At 42.8% G+C, this 18,352-nt stretch overlaps 1 protein-coding gene and 1 long non-coding RNA gene across 2 annotated transcripts; one reads left to right on the top strand and one right to left on the bottom strand.

The window, feature by feature from the left end:
- On the bottom strand, positions 1–17,603 carry LOC118393715 (two pore channel protein 2-like). The gene is made up of 24 exons (XM_035786725.2): positions 17,128–17,603; positions 9,169–9,224; positions 8,957–9,033; positions 8,461–8,638; positions 8,199–8,315; positions 7,966–8,072; positions 6,964–7,036; positions 6,567–6,666; positions 6,393–6,458; positions 6,223–6,287; positions 6,006–6,115; positions 5,837–5,918; positions 5,604–5,690; positions 5,321–5,440; positions 5,012–5,200; positions 4,217–4,266; positions 3,688–3,787; positions 3,139–3,210; positions 2,902–2,975; positions 2,668–2,761; positions 2,157–2,239; positions 1,654–1,735; positions 1,450–1,541; positions 1–504 (listed from the first exon to the last, which is right to left on the bottom strand). The coding sequence occupies exons 1-24, from the start codon at positions 17,261–17,263 to the stop codon at positions 429–431; spliced, it is 2,286 nt and encodes a 761-aa protein (XP_035642618.1). The 5' UTR covers positions 17,264–17,603; the 3' UTR covers positions 1–428.
- On the top strand, positions 6,933–12,884 carry LOC118393719 (uncharacterized). Its single transcript, XR_004827596.2, has 3 exons — positions 6,933–7,043; positions 12,307–12,397; positions 12,562–12,884. It is a non-coding gene; the product is annotated as an uncharacterized LOC118393719 (long non-coding RNA).
- Positions 17,604–18,352: the final 749 nt, after the last annotated feature.

The following is an 18,352-nucleotide window of genomic DNA, read 5'->3' on the forward strand; positions in this document are numbered from 1 at the left end:
CCGAGATAAAACCCATATTTATTTATTTAGCTAAAGGCAAAATCCTATTTACATTGCAAGGCAGGTAAGCAAAAGAAACCGCTTTCATGACAAATATACGGATAAAAACGAGTCCTTTCCCCCTTTTTACTCCCGTAAATAATTCAATCATTCCATGAAGAACAGTGGTGTATTTTGTTTTGTTTGAAGGCATACAGTGATTGCCATCAAACAAAAGTAATAATGGGAGCTCCTGAGTGGAGCAGTTGTCCAGTGGTTTGAGTGCAAAAATATACAAAATGTGACAACATAGGACTAATCAGAATTGAGAATTGAGCCCTAACAATATAGTCTCTCGTGCTTTTGAGTCCCTGCCATTCACACAGACATACGTGGTAGCCAGTAAAGGCCCTGTTTATTTTGGATTGGCCTGGTCGGACATAGGGTCATCAGCTGAGGTGCAGGTGAGGGTGCTGGTGGAGTTGGGTGACCAGTTCCTCCTCTGTAGGCTCCTGAATGTGTTCTCTGGAAGACACAGTGGAGTTTTAAAAGACAGGACACCAAACAGTGTCAAGAGACACACAGCGAGTTGAAGCGAAGCACGCTCATGCAGGCGGCTGCCGTAGTCCACAACGTGCATTTAGGGATGGGCATTAAGGGTTGCTCTTCTGACTTGTCCCTGCTAAACATATCAACAGCACTTTCGGGCAAATAGTTCAGCGCCATGCGTTTAGTTGATCGAGCAGGTGAAAAGGGTGGGCGGATGTTTTTGCGACCAATTATATTAGTGATGGGGTACAAATTGATACAGTTACATGTCGCAATATTATTTTTGACGATTTTTACCAAATAAAGTGCTCGTCGGCTGTACCTGCACCTGAACACCTAAGCTGTGCCTGCACCTATCCTATAAATAGTGAGCCAAGATGTTTCCAGCGCTTTTATATCCTTGACTGATCATGGCTCTCTCTCTCGTCACTCTGCAGCAGACATGGCGAACAATATGTTTGGAACATCGAATCGCAACAAAATCGCGAGAATTGCAATACATATCGAATCGGGCACCTAAGTATTATGATAATATCGTTAGGTCCCTGGTAATTCCCAGCCCTAAATGATATAATGCATTATCTGCAAGCAAGGTCCTGAAGAAATACATGCCATTTTCCAGTTTGTTATCAGAAAGCTCACCAGACACAATTGCCCAGACAAAAGCATTTCTGAATATTTGTTGGGGGAAAAGTGATTCAGCAATGAAACGCGAGGAGCCAACGAGCACGATTTAAGGCAGTTCACAGAGGACTGACAGAACCGCTGACAGTGAGGGTATCCCAGTTTGTGACTGACCTCTAGGCCTAAAACCCAAACACCAGAAAGTAGGAATATGCAACCACTCAGACAACAAACAGGAGCAAAAAAGCCAGAGCCAGAGCAGAGTTAAAAAGCAGCTGCAGAGTTGCAGCAACCTACCTGAACATGAGCTGGACGGACGTCTCATAACCTATTCGCTCAACATCCGCCACTGAACACATGACACTCCGGTCCCACTTATAGATGAAGTTCTGTTACATAAAACAGAGGTATCGTGGCGTTTACATGTTTCCCCCCCTCCAGAAACATCTTGCACTTAAAACACAGTAAGTACAAATCAGGCCAGCATAAGTTCATACATACCTCCAAGATGAGAGCCACAAACAAGTTGACCCACATGACAGAGGAGGTAAGCCACCAGGAGACAAAGTAGACCTTGGACCACCTGGGAGGAGAGAAGAAACCTGATCAACTGTTTACATGGACACATCCCCATTACCCATAATCACTGTTTTACAAACGGAGCCCCATGCACAATTAACTTGTCTTCGTCCTCTTTAAGCAGGACAAATAATGACTATGCCCCCACTCCTACATGCATTTTCACCGTTACTAGCCTTGTCCTGAGTTGGGTACAAAAGCTTTTTTAACCAACCAAACAGTTGCAATTTTTTAGGGAACAACTGAAATGAGATAAATATTATGAAGCGGGAGCTCATTAAAGTAAGGCACGGCCCCAGAAAATGAAAAGGACTCATGTGCTTCAGTGTCAACTGCTGCCCTCTAGTGGAAGGGGAAACAAACGTGAAGCATCTGACAGTTGGATCATAAGACTCATGCATCGGTGTGTATTACGGTTGGCTTACTCTGTGGTGTATCTGGTGTAGGCATCCATGAACACTTGCCAGTTATTCACCACCATGACGTTGTAAAGGAGGACGAGGGAAGACTGATCAAAACAGAGGGAGAGAGGAGAACGAAAACAGAGGTTTGTGTCCACTCTCTCTCAACATTTAGACCCAATTTAAAGACTAATTGGATTGACCGGGACTGAAATGTCAACATACCCACCAAGGTATTTTATAGGCATCTTTTAAAAGTTACTTCAGTGCATTATCCCTTTGAAAAGTTACCCCCACAACATCAGCCTTCCCAGTACAGATGAGTCACAGATAGAATGCCAACCATGTTTTTTACTGTTTCATTCCCTCCAAAGCCCATTCTCATTAAACCAGTCTCTTATGACAGTAGACAGGGCTATGCAGAGAATGCTATCGTTAAAGTCAGAATGTTCGCCTTGAGCTAAGCCTCTGTGTTCTCTGCCTATGATTTGGCTTCAGGGACTGGCAGAGTGAGAGACGAGAGAAGGGTACCCACAGCAAAGTCGTCAAAGTTGTTTGGCCAGTAGCCCAGCTGCTCGTAGGAACCACACTCCACGGTGACGTTCTTCATACTGGAATTGGACATCACACTGTAGAGGAATAGATACAAATCAACTTCAATTACCTCACACAGTAAACACATTAAAACAGCCACATTAGCTACTGTATGAGGCCATTGCTACCTTTGAATAGTGTACAAGCGTTCAAATACATCATTGTCAAAGTGTACCTCATCTGCCCTGGAGCTGTGATGGCTCCCTGGAACAGCCAGATGCCAAGGACAGCAAACACATAGAACACCACCTAAAGAAGAATGACGTGCAAAAACACAGATAGATGTTAGCTGTGATAGGGAATCCATGACGTCCAGCAAACAGACGCCTAGTGTATAAGACATGCATTTCAAATGACTAGTTAAGATGTGAGAACAAAAGAGAAGAAAAACAAGTGCCGTTGAGTCACTCACCACTAGTATTCCTGCAAAAGCTCTGAGGTTTTTCACCAGGTCGACCAAAGTACTCGCTATGAGGGCCATCAGCTAAAAGAGGCATTAAGGATGACTGTTTCTATAGTGTAATACCAACACGCATAACCAGAGATGCTAAAGACATTGGCTGTACCGGCATGAATTTACAACAATACAAATCTATTGACATACCGGTACACCAAAATAGAGCATAAGTCCAGCAATAAACCATTTCCACCATTAGGTGGAGCCAAATACGTCAAATATCTCATTGAATTATCATTATTTGTTTACTTAACTCGGCAAATCAGTTAAGAACAAATTCTTATTTACAATGACGGCCTACCCCGGCCAAACCCAGACGACGCTGGGCCAATAGTGTGCCGCCCTGTGGGACTCCCAATCACGGCCGGATGTGATACAGCGTGGATTTGAACCGGGGACTGTAATGACGCCTCTTGTACTGAGATGCAGTGCCTTTGACCGCCGCGGCACTCGGGAGGCCCAAAACGACGACACTACTTCTCCCCAGCGGCACCACTTCCTCACCTTGATATCAGGGATGATTCGGAGGAAACGGACGACGATGAGCATGTTGACCAGACGCACCATCTCCCACAGAGACATCAGGCCACGCGATGCTGGGTTCCTGGGACAACCACACCACAAAGGTTTATTCAATCTCACAGTGCTACTTAGTTACTTATCGTTCATCCATCGTAGTGTTTTATTCAGTAACACTCTTCCTCTGCTATGTGCATCACCATGTACCATATCTATATGTCCATGTTTCTATTCCTGTTTTCAACCATCCACATGTACCTGTGTGTGTGTGTGTGTGTGTGTGTGTGTGTGTGTGTGTGTGTGTGTGTGTGTGTGTGTGTGTGTGTGTGTGTGTGTGTGTGTGTGTGTGTGTGTGTGTGTGTGTGTGTGTGTGTGTGTGTGTGTGTGTAAACAAAGTTACTCTTTCATCACTATTGTAACTGTATATACAAATGAGCACCATCCTTCAAGACAATTTCCTTATACAGAATATATTTGTTTTAGCGAGAAATATGACCGAAGTGAAGACACCAACCATTTAGGAAACGGAAGCCTGTAGGTGGCAAAAATGGTGATCTGAAGGACCTGTAAAAGAAAAATCAAATACTTTTGAGTTCTATTACCAAGACAGAAATATGCTTAAAAGGGGCAGTATGTAGCTTTTTGGGGGGGCGACCGGAACAAATTCGCATAGAAATGTGAGTTATAGATCTGAGAAGCGGTAGATCCATTCGATGTGCACTTTTGCTATGCTCCCCGTTAAGTTACGTTTTAGCAAGCGTCTTTTCTCTTTCTGTTTTGTACACCAGCTTCCAACAGCTGAAAATATAAGATACAGTGCCTTGCGAAAGTATTCGGCCCCCTTGAACTTTGCGACCTTTTGCCACATTTCAGGCTTCAAACATAAAGATATAAAACTGTATTTTTTTGTGAAGAATCAACAACAAGTGGGACACAATCATGAAGTGGAACGCCCAATTTTTCAGTTTTTGATTTGTTAAAAAAGTTTGAAATATCCAATAAATGTCGTTCCACTTCATGATTGTGTCCCACTTGTTGTTGATTCTTCACAAAAAAATACAGTTTTATATCTTTATGTTTGAAGCCTGAAATGTGGCAAAAGGTCGCAAAGTTCAAGGGGGCTGAATATTTTCGCACGGCACTGTATTTGGTTCATGAAAATACATTTCAGAGCAGTTTAGATTGCGCAATGATTCTCTACACACTATACATTGTTAAACTGAAATTAGGAGAAGCATCGAAATGGGCGAGTGATTTCTACATACTGCACCTTTTTAATATGTTTCCTTTCATTTACAGAATACCTTACCAGAAGGCAAACTGTGAGAAGTCCATCAAATATATTGTTTCTGTATGACAAGTAGCCTCTCCACCCAAAGGCTAATATCTTTAGACTCATCTCCATCAGGTAGTATAGAATAAAGAAGCAGTTAATAACTTCCATGTAGTAGTCATCCCGCTCTGCAATGGACTTCTCAGAGTCAAGCACCAGTATGGTCTGCAACACACACAGAGAGAGAGAAACAGAGAGACCAAACAAGTTGAGCCTCGGTCTAATATGATGGACACGCAAAATACAGGCTCGACATCCTGTCTGTTCCGAAGGTCCTGGACTTACACAGATGCACATGACATTGACCAGGGCCACGGCGTTGCCCACTACCGTAACATAGTAATGGCTGAAAAGCAACTGAAGCCGCTGGAGGAGTGAGGAGTTGTACTCTGGCTTCGGAGGGTGCTGCAGGAGAAAGACAATGAAGACTTGTCAAATCACACAGGAGCAATCTATCATTTAGACAAGTAAAATAAGCCAGTTTAGAACCGACTTTGACGTTAAATCCATTCCAGTAACATTGATCCAGTGGAGAAGCGCAGAGCAGGTAATGAGATGTGGCAACCACCTCTTTGATGCGGTCCTTGTCTAGCTCGTCAAAAAGCCTCCGGAAGGCCTCCCACTGGATAAAGCCATCAGACAACTGCTGCACTCTCTACACAGAGAGAGAGAGAGAGAGAGAGAGAGAGAGAGAGAGAGAGAGAGAGAGAGAGAGAGAGAGAGAGAGGCACATTCAAAGGGAGCTATATTCAAATGTTTATCCAACGCGTTCTAAAGATTTGCACCGTAGTCTTTTCTCACCTTGATGATGGCTTGTCTGTAGTAGGACTTCATTTGTACCCTCGCCATGACCTGCAAAGAGGCATCCACCCGCACACGCTCTCTGGGGGGAACAAGATGTAAGGCCATTCAGTGTGTGTGTGTGTCTTTGTGTGTGTAGGTCTACGGGTAAGAGAATGAGCAGTCTTACACATGCTCCTCTGAGTGTGTAGCGTCCTGACCCCGCCCCTGGCAGGACATGACCTCAAAGGCAGCTCTGACGCCCAGTCTCCTCCTTAAGATGGACGCCTGGACAGACATCTGCCACAAGAGAACAGCTTCATCATGATTACCTATGGGGTTTACACTGTACCTTAAAATGGTCTGATATTTAAATCACATCAATCCAAAGGCAGTCTTAAACTCACCAGCAGGTATCCCCTGAACTGGTTGTAAACGATGGCAGTTAGCAAGTTCATCAAGAAGTAGGTTCCTAGGAGCAAGTAAATAAGACAAATGATCAACCTATTGTGTTACCACTTAATCCGTTTCATATTTTCCGTGTCTCTTAACAGTTCATTTGGTGGCTAGTTCGTACCGAAACCACTGAAGAGAATGAAGAAGATGGAGTATCCTCGGTTTAAGGAATAGGCCGGAATCATCACTGTTAAAAAACAACAACATGAAAACAGGTTTAGGTGGAGAAGACATCTGTAAATTATTCAGCAGGAAATATATGTTTAATTCACTATGACCTACACGGTGGACTTACCATCAGGGTTATTGGCTGTAGTGAGGAGCACCAAGAGAGAGAAGAGAGACGTCGGCAAGTCTCTGAAGTAGGCCTCCCACTCCCCATTTTGCTTTGGATTCTAGGGACAAAAGAGGTAATACGGAGATATTTAAGTCCCTTATAACAACAATGCTAAATGGACATTCATCGTGCGTTATCCTGGTCTTAATGGTCACGTGAGGGCGAGTTACTGTACAGGTCTTTATTTAGACAAGTGTAATATGACACATCTACCACTGGTTGGTGTTAAAAGCTCTGTTAAAGCTCTGTACCACCGGGGTGAATAAAACAGTCGTGCGGTAAGGTAAAAAAGGGCACATTCTGGCTTGAGAACTGGGCGTCAACAGAACAGCCAGCAGGGTGGAACAGGGTGTACCTCTCCTTTAGCAAAGAGCAGCATGCCAATCATGGTGAAGAGGCAGAGGTGGAGGGCCAGGAGCAGGATAACACTGGGAGGTAAGAGAGAGAGAGGAGTGGTGCATTAGACACCTCTGCAATGACAGTCAGGCCTATATACAGTGGGGAGAACAAGTATTTGATACACTGCCGATTTTGCAGGTTTTCCTACTTACAAAGCACGTAGAGGTCGGTTATTTATACCATAGATACACTTCAACTGTGAGAGATGGAATCGAAAACAAAATTCCAGAAAACCACATTGTATGATTTTTAAGTAATTCATTTGTATTTTATTGCATGACATAAGTATTTGATACATCAGAAAAGCAGAACTTAATATTTGGTACAGAAACCTTTGTTTGCAATTACAGAGATCATACATTTCCTGTAGTTCTTGGAGGTTGGAGTCTGTTTGATTGAGTGTGTGGACAGGTGTCTTTTATACAGGTAACGAGTTCAAACAGGTGCAGTTAATACAGGTAATGAGTGGAGAACAGGAGGGCTTCTTAAAGAAAAACTAACAGGTCTGTGAGAGCCGGAATTCTTACTGGTTGGTAGGTGATCAAATACTTAAGGCATGCAATAAAATGCAAATTAATTACTCAAAAATCATACAATGTGATTTTCTGGATTTTTGTTTTAGATTCCATCTCTCACAGTTGAAGTGTACCTATGATAAAAATGACAGACCTCTACATTTTTTGTAAGTAGGAAAACCTGCAAAATCGGCAGTGTATCAAATACTTGTTCTCCCCACTGTACATATACAAGTATATTAGGGTGCCCTCTGTGGGTCTCACATGTACTGGAACAAGAGTGAATCGTGTATGTATATAACCCTAAATTTACCCTACGGTGCAGTTTTAGGGAACTACGTATGTGATCACAGAAGTGAGAGCATTTTTAGGTTGACGATAATTGTAAAGCTGTGAAGGGAAGGTATGAGATTGAAGAAAGTGTTGGTGGCAAACACAATTACCTGGCTATCTCTGGGAGGGTCCGCTTGATGCACTTCAAGGTTTTCTTCATCAGGGAGGAGTTTTGAAGGAGGAAGAAGGGCCGAATGAGTCTCCTAACTCGCAAGTTCTGCCATCGACAACAACAGGGAAGGAGCAACATTCCATTCGAATCTTTGCATTACAAAACCATATCTTTATGAACTGGTAAATATTACAGAGGATGTTTAAACCAACACTTTGAATATCCTCTCACCTGATCACAATACATGCTCAACGTCAACGCCCAATCAATTACAGACGCTGAGACGACCAAGATGTAGACAATCAACCACTTGCACTTCTGAAACTCCTCCCAACCAATCAAGTAGCTCTAAGAACAATATATTCAGTTAGAGTCATATCTATTTTTATTGCAAATAAAGACACAACGGGGATTTTCATGTAGACTTATTGTTGCCCATCTACTGTGTGTCTCTTCCCCGTTGGCATTGGCAGAAACATGGTCTGATGGTTACCTTGGTAGCAAAGTCAATGGCAAAGATGACGAGACAGACCATCTCTATGCCCTCTGTCAGGCCACAGGGGGGCTCCCAGGGGGGAGGTCTGAAGCGAGGGTCTGATGTGTAGGAGAAGGACGAGGGCCTCTCGATGAAAGCCAGCATCAAGACGACCGCAATAGTCAGGCCCAGCCCCCTGAGCAACACAGACAGTCGTTTAACAATGACACAAAACCCATTGGGGGTGGGGTTCAAACATCTGACTGAGAACGAGAAGGGTGATGGTTGGCTTCACTGTCATAAAAGTGCTCTTCTCACTACACCTAACCACAGAGGAAGCTAAGACAGGACAGAGTTAAGACATAGCCATGCTGAGTGTGGTCACACACTGCAGTGAGATACAATGCAGAGGGGATATAATGACATCCTTCAGAGGATAGGACCAATATAAGAATAGAAACGTGCAGAACAATCCAAAACAATATACTTTGACTCGCGACAGTAGTAGACTTACCATTGCCATATCCTGGAGTAGTACCACCTGTACAGACGTAACGAGTTTGCATCCACTCTATGATTGATGGATCGGTACTGTAGAACGAGAAACACATTTCATTGTTTTGAAACCGCAGTTTAGGGGGTAGTTCCTAATCCACACCAGTCATACAAACAATATATGTCAATCAGTTACAGCGACAGTTCATACAGAGCATATATATGTTTCACCTGTATGGCGTCCTCAATAAACACGACAGCTTGCTGGAGGTAGAGATCCTCATCACCTGTGTATGAGGAGAGGGAAATGATTACGCTTGTACATTGTCAAAAGCACGTGCTGTGAAGCAATAGTAGTTCTCAAGCAAATAAATTCACTCTGTATTTGGTTGAAAACAAAACATTGAAAACAAACCTGTCTACCTATCTGTCACTTTTCTCAAGCAAATGAATAAACCCCAACCCCCCAAAAAACGTGCATCTCGTGATCACCTTTTATCAGTGGCCACTGATTCGATAACAAAAACCAGCGCAGTCAGTTCCAGAGGTCAAAGTCTGAGCCCATATCCTAATCCTACAGTAGGCCTGTGTGCATGTGTATGCAGTAAACTTCAACACTAGCATGTCTGAATTCATCTTAGTCGTTCAAATATTCAAATTGAATTAGACCCAAGCCTGGACGAATAGTGTGCTCCAAACATCCCTCGCGCGGTCAGATTAAATTAGCTACTGATTCCAGGCATTTTTCCACAGAGCTCATTACACATCTAAATGTCAACTGAACCTTCTTACATTTACTGGACTGTCACTTCAATTCAATTATCATTTTCAGTTTAAATCCAATTCATGAAGCTATTCTGATCTGTGTTAAGAAGCCATATCGTCTCCTGGATTTGTCTTTGTCTCCATTTGCCCCCCTTCAAATGAGTGAATTGGGTCTATTTCAGCCACACCCATTGCTGACAGGTGAATAAAATTGAGCACACCACCATGCAATCTCCATAGACAAACATTTGTAGTAGAATGGCCCGTACTGAAGAGCTCAGTGACTTTCAACGTGGCACCGTCATAGGATGACAACTTTCGAACAAGTCAGTTCGTAAAATTTCTGCCCTGCTAGAGCTTCCCTGGTCAGTGCTGTTATTATGCAGTGAAAACGTCTAGGAGCAACAGCGGCTCAGCCGCAAAGTGGTAGTCCACACAAGCACACAGAATGGGACCGCCGAGTGCTGAAGCGCGTAAATTGTCTTTCCTCGGTTGCATCACTCAGTACCGAGTTCCAATCTGCCTTTGAAAGCAACGTCAGCACAAGAACTGTTGGTCCGGAGCTTCATGAAATGGAATTCCATGGCCGAGCAGCCGCACACAAGCCTAAATTCACCATGCACAATGCCAAATTTGGGTGGAGTGGTGTAAAGCATTTTTATTTACAACGACGGCCTACCCCGACCAAACAACGCTGGGCCACTACAACCACATCATATGTCATCACTCATCGTGGCTGTCTCTGACAGGGCAGCTTTTCTCAAAAGCAGTCCACAATTTGCTTACCAAAGAAAACTTCCTGTCAATGATTTCTACTGTCAACAAGCATCTTAAAGATTTTTTATAAACACACTGTGTACCACTCAAATAGAGTTTTGAGACATTAAAAACAATTGGTAACACTTTACTTGAAGCATAGGGTCATAACACCTTATTACACGGTCATAACCATGTCATAACATGTTATAACAGTTGGCGTAACATATCATAACCTGACATAACATTGTCACAACACTGTCATGACACATATTTATATGTGTTGTGACATATTATGCAATCTTTTATGACTGGTTATGACACCTACATTAGAGTGCCAAAACCCACAAAACCTACCACACAAGGCAAACCATTCCATTCCAGCATAGCCTACTTGTAAATAGTATGTTATATAACATTTTCTGAAATTGGCCATTTTATTACCATGGTAATTGCACATACATTGATGTCAAACATGTGCCTACCCCAATGCTCTGTTGCTGATGACTGGGATGAGTGCAGGAGCAGAACAGCATTTGTGACTTATGACTGATATAGGGTGATGTACGTGATAGGCCTCCAGACAGTAGTACGCTCTTTAAAAAGTGTGTTTGTTTTTTAAATATACTTTGTCTGGAGCCCATGTGTCAAATGTAGTTCATAATATTTTAAAAGGCATACTTGACATAAATTCTATAGATCATTAAATTATATATGTATATGTATACCGTATATGTGGGGTCTGAAATTATTGACACCCTTGATAAAATTGGCAAAAATGACTGTTTAAAATAAAGAATTTAAATACTGACCTATATTGTATGCTCAACAAATAGGGAAATTATATTATTTTATACTCATACAATTGTTCAGAGAGAAAAAAATGTGTTTAACAAGTAATACTTTTTTTCTCTCAAAGGTAGGGGTCAAACTTATTGACACCCCCGTTTTCAATACCTTTCAATACCTCACCTTGTGGGGATAACAGCTGTACTGTTGATGCCTATAACCTTACAATGCATGGGGGAATATTTAGATAGTCGTTTTGCACAACACCATCTTAGAGATTTGCAAACACTAGCGGCGGGTAGCCTAGTGGTTCGAGCGTTGAGCCAGTAACCGAAAGGGTGCTGGATCCAAACCCCGAGATGACAAGGTAAAAATCTGTCGTTCTGCGCCTGAACAAATCAAATTGTATTTGGTCACATACACATGATTAGCAGATGTTAATGGGAGTTTAGCGAAATGCTTGTGCTTCTAGTTCCGACCATGCAGTAATATCTAACCATAAACCTAACCTAACAATTTCACAACAACTACCTTAAACACACAAATGTAAAGGAATGAAAAAGAATATGTACATAAAGATATATGAATGAGCGATGGCCGAACGGCATAGGCAAGATGGTATAGAGTACAGTATATACATATGATATGAGTAATGTAGGGTATGTAAATATTATATAAAGTGGAATTGTTTAAAGTGGCTAGTGATAAATCAATGTTTCATTATTAAAGTGGCTAGAGATTGAGTCAGTATGTTGGCAGCATCCACTCAATGAACAAGGCAGTTAACCTACTGTTCCCCGGGAGGCCATCGTTGTAAATAAGAATTTGTTCATAACTGACTTGCCTCGCTAAATAAAAGGTTCAAATAAATAGCGAGGTAGCTAGCGAGCTATTGTACATGAATAGTTGAGAGGTAACATTAGCTATATGTAAATGTAAACATTGAGAAATTGTGATTTGAATGTGTTAGCTATTGGTCTTAGATTTGAGTGTATCTTTCTGTAGCGGTATTACCCGTGCTGTATACCCTACTCTGATTTCTCTTCTTGTATTTTTCAGAGAAAGGAGCTAGCTCATGCATCTGTATCCATTGTGGAGGTGAAGACTTTGAGGGAGGCTGCCATTTATCAAACTTCGAGTCTAACTTCCTGTGAGTGACCCAAAGACAGGTGGCCCGGCCCCGTTTCAGCCCACTCACGTCAAAATGACAGTTGAATGACAATAACCAATAATGAATGTAATGATTGTTGTCTTGACCTGAGATACTCATCACGGCACCAGTCACAAATCTCTCTCTTCGTCTTTCTCTCACAGATTCCCCACCTTCATGGAGAAGCTGGACCATTACAAAACCGCTGTCCTTGTTCAAGATGTAACGTTATTTATATTTTCAAATGTAAACTTTATTATACTAGTCAATATGAGAGGAGGTGGAAATGCTACAGGGTATGCGCTAATGATACAGTCACATTACAGTCAATAATTACATGTTGGAGACAATTTTGTTAATTTGATTGACTGTAGTTGTTATGTTCTGTTAATTACTGATTAAGGATGGAGCACGCTTGGTCATGGCAGTGTTGTTCTATGTTATTCTGGTACTAACTCGTTTGAGTAAATGTGAAGCTCCAATTCAATTGCTTGTATTCAGAGTCTTTCTTATTATATAAATAAGTACTAAGTGTTAAGACACTACAATGGTGACGAGGATGATTACCTGCAGTGTGCATCACAAATACAGATGGAGTTCGTAGGAAGAGAGGTAGATTTTGACCCTGTGGCACAACAGCTAGCAAGCAGTGAAGACGAGGGGAGAGCTGACGAGAACGAGGCGGCAGATCAAAGACCCGTGGAGCCGGAGGTAAAGCGAATGGCTAGCATCGGGAAAATAGATGTGTTTGATGACGCGCAAGAAAACTGGGCAACTTACATTGAACGACTGGAACAGTACTTCATTGCAAACGACATTGCTGATAACAAGAGAGGACCAGCGTTGTTGAGTTTAATTGGCGCAAAAACGTACCGTTTGCTAAGAGACAGCCCCTCTGAAGCCCTCAAATAAAACATTCCTAGAGATTGTGGAGATATTGCAATATCACCTATCACCTAAACCACTCCTCATCGCGGAACGTTTTCGTTTCCACAAGAGAGATCAGAATGAGGGGGAGGGAGTTGAAGAAACTGAAAAGTTTGGAGAGAACCTAAATGACACATTAAGGGATAGATTTGTTTGTGGACTGAAACATGAACACATTCAAAACCGTTTGCTCACAGAATCAGAGCTCACGTTTGCAAAGGCTGTTGAAATTGCTGTGGCTATGGAAATCGCGACTAAAGATGCATTTGAGTTGCAAAGTAAAAGAAATACTGACCTGTCACAAATTTCCCTGCACAAGTTCACGCAGCCGACAGCGCCCGCGTGTGGACGAAAAATGCAACAGGTGTGACAGAGATGGTCACAGAGCAGAGGACTGTCGTTTCAAAGATGAAATTTGTCACAAATGCAGTAGAAGGGGGCACATTCAAAGAGCATGCAAAGCTAAATTCAGTCACAAAAGGAAAACTGAGAAAATGAAAGGGTCTGTGAATGCACTAGCAGAGAACAGAGAACAGTGGCAGTGATTCAGGTGAACGATTAATTGGTACAATGGAGTTAAACACAGTGACTTCTCCCAGCAGTAGCATAATATGTGTGACACCAGATATCGAAGGCAAACCCCTCAAAATGGAGCTGGACACAGGATCTGCAGTGTCGATCATTTCCACTACCGTCTACAATGAGCATTTTAAGGCTATCAAGCTGAAGAACACAAATGTGTTGCTGAAGACATACTCAGGAGAGAGATTGAGCCCAACGGGGGCGTTGCAGGTCAGAGTGCGTTATGGGGGGCAAATACAGCAGTTACAGCTGTATGTGGTGCCTGGAACTGGCCCCCCATTATTTGGCAGGGAATGGCTTTCAAAAATAAAGCTGAACTGGTGTGACTTAAATGCTCCACACGTTCCAGTCCAAAGAGAAAGGCACAGACCAAACACTGGAACACTTGCGGAAGAAATACAACACAGTTTTCAGTGATCAGATGGGAACAGTAAAAGGCTTCACAGCAAAACTTGTACTAAGAGATGACGCAACCCCAAAATTCTGCAAACCCAGATCTGTTCCATACTCCCCTGAGACCAAAGGTGGAAGCGGAAATTGATCGCTTGCAGGATACAGGGATCCTGACGAAAGTGGACAGAAGCGAATGGGCCACACCCATAGTTCCAATTGTGAAGAAAGACGGTTCTGTTAGAATGTGTGGGGACTTCAAGGTAACTGTGAATTCAATGTTGCATGTGGACCAATACCCCCTACCCCGTCTGGATGACATCTTTGCTGCACTAGCTGGTGGGAAACACTTCAGTAAAATCGATCTGAAACAGGCTTACCTGCAGCTACCGGTTGAAGAGAGCTCCAAACAGTACCTGACAATAAACACACACAAAGGTCGATACAGGTATAAGCGCCTGGTTTTTGGCATTGCATCAGCCCCAGCCATTTGGCAACAAACTATTGACCAGATTTTGCAAGGAATCACAGGAACCCAGTGTATCCTGGATGACATGATTATAACAGGACGCACCGACAAAGAGCAGAGAAAAACTACTCACAAATAGACAAAGAAGCACTGGAACTAGTGTGGGGCGTCAAGAAATTCCACGCATACCTATATGGCAAGCGTTTCACACTGGTTACGGATCACCAGCCGTTGCTTTCCATTTTCAGTCCAAAGAAAGGCATTCCAGCAATGACAGCAGCCAGGTTACAGCGATATGCCCTGTTCCTTGCCAGTCATATGTATGACATTGAGTTTAAGCCGTCATCCCTCCACACAAATGCAGATGGATTATCCAGACTGCCGTGTACAAGAGGAAGGCAAAGGAGGGTGGATGCAGTGGACATGTTCCATACCGCTTAGCTCGAGGCACTACCGGTCACAAGCACAGTTATCAAACATGAGACAATGAAAGATGTGACCTTGTCAAAACTGTACACCTACACAATGTCAGGATGGCCAGCTACTGGCAGAAAGGAGCTGACTCCGTATTTCCAGCGGAGAAACGAAATTACAACGTACCAAGGATGTTTGATGTGGGGAATGAGAGTCATGATACCCCAGAAATGCCAACATCTAGTATTGCAGCAACGACATGAAGGTCATGTTGGAATTGTCAAAATGAAGCTGCTCGCAAGGAGCCACTTCTGGTGGCCAGGTCTGGATCAACAGATAGATAATATGGCGAAGAACTGTAGCGGATGTTTGGAAACCTTTCACAGGCCTGCTCCTGTCCCAGTCCACCCATGGGAATGGCAGTGCCATGGTAGAGAATTCATTTGGACTACGCTGGTCCCTTTGAAAAGCACATGTTTCTGGTTATAATTGATGCCCATTCCAAATGGCCAGAGGTGTTCTGCACTGACTCCTCCACCTCAGCTCAGACTATAGAGTGTCTCAGAACAACGTTTGCACGCTTCGGTTTGCCACTGCAGCTGGTAAGTGACAACGCACAAGCTTTTGTAAGTGACGAGTTTACAAGATTCATGTCAGTAAAATGGAATCAAACACTCAACCTCAGCTCCGTACCACCCTGCCACCAATGGGCTGGCAGAACGCTTTGTGCAAACCCTAAAGCAAGGACTCCGTGCAGCAAAACGAGACGAAGGGACTTTGCAAACAAAACTGGCCAAGTTCCTGGCCTCCTACCGATACACCCCACATGCCACGACAAATGAAAGCCCAGCCGCACTGATGTTCGGGAGGCCTTTCCGCACACAGCTGGACATCATGAAGCCAAACAGGCGTAATGAAGTGCTGAACAAACAAGCCAAGATGCTCTCCGGTGGCCGAGAGCGCCATCTCCAAACAGGACAGGAAGTGATGGTGCGAGACTACAGAAGAGGAGTGAAATGGACAAGAGGGACCGTACACACACGCAAACGGGACCCAGAACTTACCAGGTTCAAGTGAGCCCAGACATAATGTGGCGGCGTCACATTAACCAAATGCATTCCACGGAAAACAGCACAACAATCGAGAGAGAACGGGCACAGAGAGATCCTGAGAGTGACACACAGGGAACTGTGGGGCAGTAGAGAGACCCCAGGCTGAAAGAAGGGAACGTGTTGATGAAGGTGCTGCTATAGCAGACACTATAATGGAACAAGCACACACTGAGGATGTTCAAGAGCCTCCAGACAATCCGAGGTGCTACCCAGAACGAAGGCACCGTCCACCAGACAGACTGGACTCATAAACAAACAAACAAAAACAAACTGTTCAAGTTCAAATTAAAAGATGCAAAATAACTACAACAAGTTCTGGGAAATGTTTCAGTTGTGGTTTGGTAAAAGTAACTCTGATTGTATAAGAGAAGGAATGTTATGTTCTGTTATTTACTGAAGTCCCCTTTTTAAGCACCCTTGGTCATGGCAGTGTTGTTCTATGTTATTCTGGTACTAACTCGTTTGAGTAAATGTGAAGCTCCAGTTCAATTGCTTGTATTCAGAGTCCTTCTTATTATATAAATAAGTACTAAGTGTTAAGACACTACAGTAGAATATACAACCATTTTAATTACTTCTGATGTCAATGCAACACCGTCCAGAACAGAAGAGACTGGGTGATCAGTGGCCTGATATTATACTACGGCGAAAGGGTAGAGGACCTTATCATTGTCATATGTCACAACAGGTCTAAATATATATGTGTCATGACAGTGTTATGAGCATATCATGGCATGACAAGTGATGTCCGCTGTTATGACATTGACTGGTTATGACCGTGTTATAACATGTTGTGAAGCTATGCTTCCAATAGTGTGAACTACTGAAACGCTTACCCCCTTCGACACAGCAATAGTCTGCAGCAACCGAGGACAGACGTCTTGTCTTTGGGGATCCCTTTTCAAGGTGATCATTGTTGTCAGGGTGGGAGTCGTAGTTCATGCTCCCAGTCAGCAGTGGTTCCGATTCCATTTAGTACATTTGACCTAACTAAGCGAGTGTAAACTTGATTATACAGCACCTGTAACTCGGGTAAAACAAACTCAACCTCCGCCAAGTGTAGATTGTGTAAATTGACAGTTTTAGTCAAGAGAATGAGAACTATACTGTAATAGAGACAGAAAACATGTTATGCTGTCAAAAACGTGTCAGCTCGTTAAATCCATAATTTTCTATTTACAGACAGTTTCTCCACTTAGCTACGACCGTACGGGGGAATATGTTTTTAGGAAACGAACTGAACTAGCCTACTCCTCCCTGTGTCCTCGTCCTCAAGTATCACTTTTCACCAGCGGGTGACTCACTGCGCCACTGACCTACACCGCGCGAAAATCAAAAGGTCATCCTAAACCCCCCACAAAAAAAAAATGCCTCGAGTCGGTCTTAATGTAAAACAGTGGTAGTCTACTTTGGCACGGTCTACTTGCACGGTCTAGTGGTAGTGTACTTCATATTGTGTTAGTCAGCAGCCTTTTATGCGCCAATCAAAAGTGGTACGTAAAATACGTTTCTCACTTACTCGTTTTAACCATCAGTTTTCCACTTCCTTTGTAAAAATTACCACTTAGGCTCATGTTATACACGATTGATGACAACAGAACAAACCAAGATAAAAACGTGTTTAATAGTAAAGCTGAACATCAATATTTCAATGAACAAGTGTATTGTATTTGAACCTGAGAGAATAGACTGTTAAAAATATAATATTATTTTTAAGACATTGTTACTACTTTTGACCTAGAGCATGAAAAATGACCACATAATGCACATAATGCTGAACCACTGACACAAAATACTCATTTCGAATACCTTTCATTGTTAGAGTCTACAATATCAATCAATAGTCTAGGTCTATTTTCAGAAATTGGTATACTGTACAGCAGTGGCGACCCATCATTCAAGGCAAGTTAGACCCACATTTTTAGCAATGTGCTTGCCTGTTATTTTGTCATTAATCGCGCCACATATCAGTTGGCAAACAATATACAAAATATATATTTGAGTTAATAAAGCCGCATACAAACATGGTCCATTTTTTTTCTTAAGTAATGCAGCTCCAAA

This window comes from Oncorhynchus keta, chromosome 14 (assembly GCF_023373465.1).
Source record: "Oncorhynchus keta strain PuntledgeMale-10-30-2019 chromosome 14, Oket_V2, whole genome shotgun sequence".
Classification (NCBI taxonomy): Eukaryota; Metazoa; Chordata; class Actinopteri; order Salmoniformes; family Salmonidae; genus Oncorhynchus; species Oncorhynchus keta.